The sequence below is a fragment of the Sipha flava genome, unplaced genomic scaffold (assembly GCF_003268045.1).
Source record: "Sipha flava isolate LNK unplaced genomic scaffold, YSA_version1 39_pilon_pilon, whole genome shotgun sequence".
Taxonomy (NCBI): Eukaryota; Metazoa; Arthropoda; class Insecta; order Hemiptera; family Aphididae; genus Sipha; species Sipha flava.
The window spans coordinates 1,803,597-1,812,729 of NW_020273107.1; the positions used below are offsets into that span (position 1 = coordinate 1,803,597).

Below are 9,133 nucleotides of genomic sequence, written 5' to 3' on the forward strand. Positions count from 1 at the left end.
TGATGTTCATATAAATTGTCCGAGGAATTAAAAAAATAATTAAATCGATATTAGATTATTTAAATTATGTATTTTATAATATTTCACGCTATTAAATAAAAAACAGCTGAGTGTCTCACGGTAAGTATCCAAACTAATAAATCAAAATGAACTTGGACGGTTTTGAATTAGAGAGAGCTTACGGTTGCATTGTATATAATGAAAAATAACCATGGAGCACAGCCAAACCATGCAACATCAACAAAATCTAAACGTCTATGCCAAATTATCAAAGCATCCATTTTTTTTTTTTTTTCATCTTAAATCGCTCCCTTCACAAATGCCTCTCTATTCCAACAATTTAACACATAGCTAAAACTCTCTTAAATTGTTTCTATTCTGACATCTACAATCACCCCATCCAAATCCTCGCAACCTTTCAAGTTCTCGTATAAACCTTATACAAGTATAAGGTCTATTAGTTCACATCATACTTCCATCCCAGGAAGATTTCAAGATCTCAATATAAAATATACTTAACCTGTTTTATTTATATTTTATATTCTTATAAATTGATTATTTATAATAACTATAAAAACATTTAGATTTATATCTAAAAAATTATCAAATCAAATAAAAACAAATAAATAATTTAATATTTTTAACTTTGATTTTCCAAGTACCTACTTAATACTTACTTTTGCTATTAGTGAAATTTAAGTATATATTTAGTATGAATAACTGTTGTAGAATTAGTGGTGGTAGCATTTTATGTCGTATCGACTAATAACTGTTGGAGAAACAGTACCCAACTAGAGATACACAAACAATATTTAAAAAGATATTCATGCAATCAAATGGTAAGCTTACCCATAAGCTTTACACAGTTCATTTAAGGACAGAATATTAAAGATAATAATATGTTTGCTAACATGAATGAAGAATTTAAAAGTATTTCTTTAATGAAACTTTAAGTAAGGTTTATCAACATAATTCCACAGTCAAATAAAATTTTAATTAAGCATAGATATCAGAATACATTATATTGTTTTTGATTAATATGAAATAATAAATAATAATGTTATTGTTGTAAGTCTGAAGACAATAATGCAGATTTTTAATAATGGCTTTACATCTTATAAGTAATAAAATAAAATTAATAATTTATTTTTAATGAAATAACTTAGAAATTATCTAATTTAATATTAAATACCTATAAATTATGTAATATAATATATGTAATGTTATTAAATATGATGTAAGACATAGTTCATGGAACACATTAAGAGTAGCATCTCTTGTACATGTTTTTATGTTTGTAATGTGTGATGTTGATCATCCACTTGACTAAAATGAAAATAAACTAGAATAGTTGTATCCATTGTAGACAAATAATACAAATAAATACAAAAAAAAAAAAAAATAATAATAATAATAATAAATAAAATATTTTATTATTAGATTGAAAAAAAAATTAAATTGACATATCCTAAAAAATAAATTTATAGTGATGTCTATGCGAACTACCAAAATAAATTAGGTGAAAAATAAGCATTTACGTTTAATAGATAATTCTATAGTAATTTAAAATCAATAATAATTTTTTTAGATTTCTAATTTTTTTTTAATTTTATTATTGCTAAATAATAACTTTTAAGTTGAATGTGTTGTTTTATTCCATCACAATACAACTTTTCTAGATTCAAAATGTAATCTTCTATTCACTATATGATTTGTATTATGTATGCCACTTTTCTTTTATTTACAATAAGTAGTTAATTGGTTTAAAATTCCATACATTTCATCATAATAGTATTAAATAAAATGTAATGAAATAATTAAAATATGTCAGCATAATACTTTTAAATTAATTGAAAAACAAAAAAAAAGTTATCACAATACAATAATATAATCTTAAGTATAAGCAAACACAACAATTAATAAACCATATTTTTAAATTTAAATATTTGAATCGATGGAGAAAAAATAGTATTAAATATATAATCAATTTTCGAAAATCAAAGATTTCATAATATTAATTGAGATCATGGACACCAGAAGCAACAAGTTGTCTTGCAAGCCAATCAAGTCCATCATGAAGACCAGCACCACTCTGGGCATCACAAGCTTGTATATGCCAACTGCGCCCACAACATAGTTTATATAAGCCAAATAATTCGGTGATTGTTTCAATAGTCACACATCCATGAATATCCTAGAAAATAAACAATTTGAAATAAAATCTTGTTAAAAAAAAAGTTAATTTCTAACAGAAGTTAATCATACTTGTTTATTAGCTAAAATCAATAATGCAGCATCTTTCAATTCTTTTTCTGTCATTAGTTTAGATAATTCATTTGATGATTCTAATAGTCTTTGTTGATCACTGGAATCGATCACAAATACAACTGCCTATACAAAATATCAGAGTAATAAATTAATTTAATATCAATAAGTATATTTTATAAAGTAATAATTATCTTGATTCTTCGAACCTGTGTATTAAGATAGTAATGTTTCCATAATGGTCTCAATTTTGGTTGACCACCAACATCCCATATGGTAAATTTCATGTTTTTATAATCAACGGTTTCAACATTAAACCCAAGAGTAGGAATCATAGTCATAAATTCATTTTGTTTTAGTTTGAAAAGTACACTAGTTTTCCCTGCTCCATCTAATCCTAAAGTAACAACACGAATTTCCATTTTTGGACCAATGTGCACCCTATTATCCTAAAATAATTAAATAGTGAATTAAACTAAAAAAAACAGCCAGTGGATATGCTTACTTTTGTAAAAGTAATGGGTATACTAGCATCTGGTTGTAATTGTTCTGGACCAAGTTCAGTAAACATTTGTTTGTGTTTTTCGATAACATTTAAAGCTTGATTGATATCAATACTAGCAGATATAACACGAGAATCATCTTGTCGAACAGCTTGTTCACATTGTACACATATTACAGCGACTTGAGATAATGATGACGCTAAATCTTCTTGTAAGCTTCTTAGTGAACCTAATCTTTCTCTTACATGTGTATCAACAGCAGTTAAGGCAGCAGCTTCTTGAACTTGTAATGTTTCCCGAAGATGTTGAAAATACAACTGAACTCTAGCACGGGCCAGATAGCCTGTACCAGGATTAGATACTTCATCATCAACTAATCCATTTGCATCTGCACCTTCCAAACGTAACATTACCTGGTCTAAATAAGTATGATTATAATCATATGTAATGAGTAGATATAATAAATATATAATAAATATATAACTACAATAATGAAATAATTTGTCTACATTTTTTACCTAATCTTTGAATAGTATCATTTATTTCTTCCATCAAATTACGCATTAATGGTCCAGCATTTTTCACTTTTGACCTGATATTTTCTGCTTCTATTTCAACTAAAGCATGCTGAAAAAAGTATAGTATATATTATAATTATATTTCATCAAATATAGTATAAATATCAGTATATTTTTTAATTTCATGAGACCTTATGATTTTTATGAGTTCCATAGTCTTTACACACAAAACACATGAGTGGAGGTGATGGCTGGCGGCAACTATCTTGCAGGCAAGTGAACTCAGCCACATGAGATGGATGTAATGGACATCGAGGTCGTTCTTGTGGTTTTTCTGATAAAGGAACTCTGCGATGCTTGGCTAACGTTCGTGTGCTGTGAGTTTGTTCAGAACAATAGAAACATAAATTTGTACAGCATACAGTGCAATAAAGAACAGCAATATGATTATCATTTTCATCGCAAGTTATGTGTAACTGTGAAATATGTAAATTAAAAACTATCAATACACAAAGTTACACAATTTAATAATTGATTACTTGTTCTTCTTTTTCCATTGTTTCAGCATTTAAATATGAATTTATATTCATTTCTGCTTTGTTGCTCCGTTGTAAACGTTCCAGTAATTCTAATAATGCAAAATTCTTTTTTAAGCCCCAAACTCCTGATGGTCCTATAGGCGTTGCTTGCCTGTCGAACGGACACTGGACAGTAGAACATCGTTGGTATAAGCGTAATAAACAAGAATGACATATAGTATGTCCACAATACAGTAAACGTGGGACTTTATCTCCTTGAAGAGTGAATATATCTTCACAAACACGACATTCCAAAACCTAGAAGGTAACAAATTTAAATTAATAAAAATGTACTAATACTTACCAAACACAAAATACATAAATATTAATATAATTCAATAATATTTATATTTTTGTCAAATAATTAAAAAAAGATCTATAGAATATTCTAAAGCTAGAACTACATTGATTCATTATCAATAAATGAATAAATGTTTTTGTTTAATGTTCATCAACTTGTTGACGATCAATCTATATCTATCAGACTAGTGTCATACCAGCTTAAGGCAAACTTATTAGTTTGGTAAACAATCTGCTTACTTAATTTGGAATTAATTCATAATCCTATAAGATTTAGTTATAAGTAATAGACATTAAACACAAACATACAACTAGTTATTCATCAATAAATTCAACAACATACATAAACTAGCTTATAATAATTGAATAATTAATTATTTCTTACATCTGATTTGTCTGGTATTGATGATATTCGTCCAAATGACAGAGAATTATAATCGAATGAACTACCACTCATTATATTTCATTTAGTTATTGCAATTTGAAAAATTGGAATATTTAGAACCGAGTACAAAGGAATCTCACATAAATTAAAATAAATTATTGTTTTTGATCATTCACCATTTAATTACCAATATCACTGACACCGAGTCTCATTATCAGCATTATGTTAACTGTTGACAATGTCTTATCAAAAATAATCAGCTGTTTTTTTAAAATCAATACAGAAATTATTTACAAACATTTCACAAGATATTTTATCTTATTTTGTGCCCACAACAATATTATTACAGCTTACGGTTTTAGAAAGTATTTTTTAAGTTGTGCCACGGACTAAGATATTTAAGGCCATAATAAATTCTTGGAAATTATTTAAAATTGTTTTTAAATTATCAGATAAATATTGGGTATCTTGCCTTGGGCACCTGAAGCTGGTGGGCATAAAAATATTAAATAACTACTTATTTTAAGAAATGCTATTTCTTGTTTTGCTAAAAGCCTAATTACAATTTTTCAGATTTTTCCGAATCGTATTATACATATTAAAAGCTGTGAGTGTGACAACCCTACAACCTAAGGGACACATTGCTTCAGTTCTGCCTCAGGATAAAAAATGGCTTGGTACGGCTCTGGTATCCTATCAAATTTAAGGATAACCATGGAATGGATGACTATAAAAAAAAAAAAACTTTCTTATGATATTTTCGGTAATAACAAATATTGCAGTGTAATGAGATCCATAAGATCATAGGATTAAATCTATGACATCTCAATAACTATTTTTAGTTGGGCTTAGGTATATTTAAGTACCTAATAATTATTTTAATTGTTACATATTTATAGTGTTCGAAACATTCACTTAAAAATTGAACTCGTTCACGTTCACGTTCAAGTTCTATGAAAAAAATGAATGCGTTTATTTGGCCGTTAATTTAAATTTTTTTATTTTTTATTTATAAATCACTAACCTGAATTCTGTATAAATTGGAAATATAAAATATATAAATATATAAATAATATAAATGTATTAGAAATATTTTGTTTTATGTTTAAAACATGTACTGAAACATATTATAATTAATAGGTATTGATTATTTATACAAAAATTTTTAAAACAATGAATAAATTTGAACGCCCCAAAAATTGTTCAAATTCATTAAAAATATAAACGTCATTACACGTTCTATTTGAAAAAAGCGAGTGAATTTAATTTATGGTAGAAATTAATTTGCTTTCTCCGTTGTAAAAAATCTTAGCGGAGTTTAGAGGTTAGATTTCTTCGAATCCGTAAACAAATGCATGTAAAATGCACATTTTTACTAGGGGTCTCTATTTCTCGTGTATTTAAGAACACGTTCCGTACGTGTTTTTATAAAAACGGTGCTAAAGTGTGTGTTATTATAACACACGTGTACACGTGTATTAGAGTCCGTGTACTCGTGTATTAAGAGTCCGTACGTTATGATCAATGGTGGATACAAGAATGAGTAACAGTGGCACATGCCCCATGTGCCCCTCCCCATAGGCGTAACTAGGGGGGCTAGAGGGATTAACTTTTTAATTAACTTTTTTTTAATAATAAATTAATAACTATTAATTTGAGTTTTATTAATACGATTGTATTATAATATATTTTACAGTAAAAACATTATAAAAATAACTTATAAATACATTCAATGCTTATTCATACATAATAATATAAATTATAAATTTCGTATTTGATTTTTCTAAAAATTATAAATATATATATATTTATACAATTCATAATCAGAAATAACCCTTTATTAATGAAAAAATATTAATAAGTACCTATAATAAGTTTTTTAAATTTTGAATATTTACACATTATATTTACAATATAATACACGTGAATGATAGACGTGTTCACGAACTTTAAAGACACGTGTAATTAAATACACGGGTATTCCTACCAGGTCTATATTGAGGTCTGGTGGCGCCCCTGGCGAATCACTGTATTCCCCCCCCCCAATGGGAAAAATGAATTTTTGTACAAAAAAATCATTTGAGATATATAAAGCATGTATAAAAACATAATATACAAAGTAATAATTACTAATAAACTTTAATAACTATTTGTATTACTTTAAAATATAAACAATCAATACATTATAAAAACATGTTATTTTCTTCAAATATTTTTGTTTCACAATTGTGTTAGAATAATATTATAATGGTACTTTTCTTTATTTTATAGAGGCAAATTTATCTATGATATTATCAAATTAAATTTTTTTAACTCCCTATTTTTCATATTTCGTGAAAAACATTACATAAGTAGTGTTGAAATTTGCGCTCCTTTCAGAACTGCGATCCTGGCCCATGCCCTCTTGCCCTGCAGTGAATACGGCCCTGATTCCTACATATTATTATTTAATGTTCGGACTACGTACACACGTGTATATCAATACACATACCAAACCGAGAGTCCTAATTTTTACACTTATAACTTACAATTCAGAACCCATTAAACGTATAATAATGTAATATTTCAATGGAAAATACATATTTATCTGGAAAAATTCTTGTATTGGTCCTCTTTTTCAACATTTGCTAAAAGTTTTAGCCACAGACATTAAACATGGTTTGACATTTCGAAATATTATAGTGTGACCTAAACGCCGTTTAACACGGATGAAATGAACAAATATTACAGAAACCGATGCACCTATGTTAAGATTAAAATAATGTTACAAAAATTTGACATGAATATTATAATAAATAAGTAAAAAAATCATTATGCTATAAGTGGGCAGCTAGTTGATGTCCCAAGACACTTCAACGCGTACGGTCCGTGCGAGTCCCATCTGTTTCTATTAAAAATGTCGAACAAGCATATTTGATTGGCCTACGTTGTCCGAATAACACATAATGCAATCGGTGCCGCGACCACACCGACTTTGGTCTCATGGGTAAATAAAATTAAATCTCCCCCTCCCCCCCCTCCCGGTGACCGGACTCTGCAGGGAAACCGTACCTTTAATTAAATCAATCGTAACACCGAACCATTTTGAATTTCGATCGTACAGACCCCGCAAAAGAAACGCTAATGTACGATAATGTACGCGAAACAAAATCAATCGATTTTTGTTCAATCTCCCTTCAATCTCCCTTGTTATAAAACGGTTTTATTTCTTGTTTTCTACATATTTTTCAAATATTATCGTCGGGTCCTGTAATAGGCTGGGGGTCGTGAGTCCGGGCATTTTTGATACACCCAACGCACCCGGTTATTGCGGCACTGAACGCGATTCACCTCAATAAAATATTAGTAAATATAACTGTGCCGGCGTCAGAACCGGCTGAAACACAAATAGTGCACTAGGCAAAATCAAATTTTAATTTTTTATTTTATGTTTAAAATTATAAGTAAAAATACTTAATTGAAAACGCCCAGCGTAGGCCATAACACAATGTAATATATTAACCTTAGACAATATTATTTTATTATATAGGTAAGTGATTTTCACGAATGAATTAATTAAAATATTTTTCTTATAGAACACTGATAGAACTCAAAAACAATGTACGAGTCAGTTTTAAAAATACCGCCCCTAATAAAGTGCCGCTCTAGGCAGGTGCCTAGCTCGTCTATACCTTGAGCCGGTCCTGGCTGCAGTGGCGTAAAAAGACTCGCTAGCGCCCTTGGCAAACTTAGAAAAAGTTATTTTTCTAATCAATTAAAATCTGATGTCATGATATTTTAATATAACCTTTAATTTTACTAATATTTTTAAGTATACAACTTACACTTTTAAGTTATTTTTTTTTTTATCTCATTGAACATCGGCAGCAATGGCCATTAGTTTTTTTATAATTCCAACTGTATTTTTACATTACATTTGTTGTTATTAATTTATACATTATATGATCTTAAATTTGTTTTTACATGTTAATTTATAGATAGTTAATTAAGTCTATATTGTTTTGGTAGTTGGGACCAATAGCTGCATCAAGATTATGAGATATCTTATGATCTAATTTATCTTGATTGTATTTTAAACATTCTGTAATAATGTGTTCGACAAAGAGTTTGGTTCCGCATGTTGAGCATGTTGGTGAGTTTTAACTACTAAACCCACTAAACCGTGGGTGATTCTGGTGAACCTATTCTATTCGTAGCCTGTGTATTACAGTTTCTTCTTTTCGTTTAAGGTTGGGGTTTTGCCATCATGGGATACTTGTTCGATTAAAAGCGTATCGGAATTGGTTATAGCGAGAGAGGCTTGTTCATCTGAAATTTAATTTCCTTTTATCCCTGTATGTCCGTTTAAAGTTATTATTACAATGTTAATTTTAAACTTTGAAAATTTGCTTTCCTCTCTTTATGAATGTAAAATTCATTGATAATTTCTTCATAAGGAATTTTTAATTTAAATGCCATATCTTCATAATTTCATCATTAAATTCACACGTAGTATAAATGTTACCGGAAAATATGAAAATTCAGAAATTTACAGTATATCCTAGTTATTGTTGATAATGACTGGAAAGGTCAGGCAATGTTAAA

General features: G+C 28.4%; 1 protein-coding gene across 1 annotated transcript; it reads right to left on the reverse strand.

The window, feature by feature from the left end:
- Positions 1–1,830: 1,830 nt before the first annotated feature.
- LOC112688517 (E3 ubiquitin-protein ligase TRIM23-like) lies at positions 1,831–4,749 on the reverse strand. Its single transcript, XM_025561760.1, has 8 exons — positions 4,550–4,749; positions 3,826–4,122; positions 3,478–3,762; positions 3,287–3,395; positions 2,771–3,186; positions 2,475–2,714; positions 2,266–2,391; positions 1,831–2,194 (listed from the first exon to the last, which is right to left on the reverse strand). The coding sequence occupies exons 1-8, from the start codon at positions 4,619–4,621 to the stop codon at positions 2,015–2,017; spliced, it is 1,725 nt and encodes a 574-aa protein (XP_025417545.1). The 5' UTR covers positions 4,622–4,749; the 3' UTR covers positions 1,831–2,014.
- Positions 4,750–9,133: the final 4,384 nt, after the last annotated feature.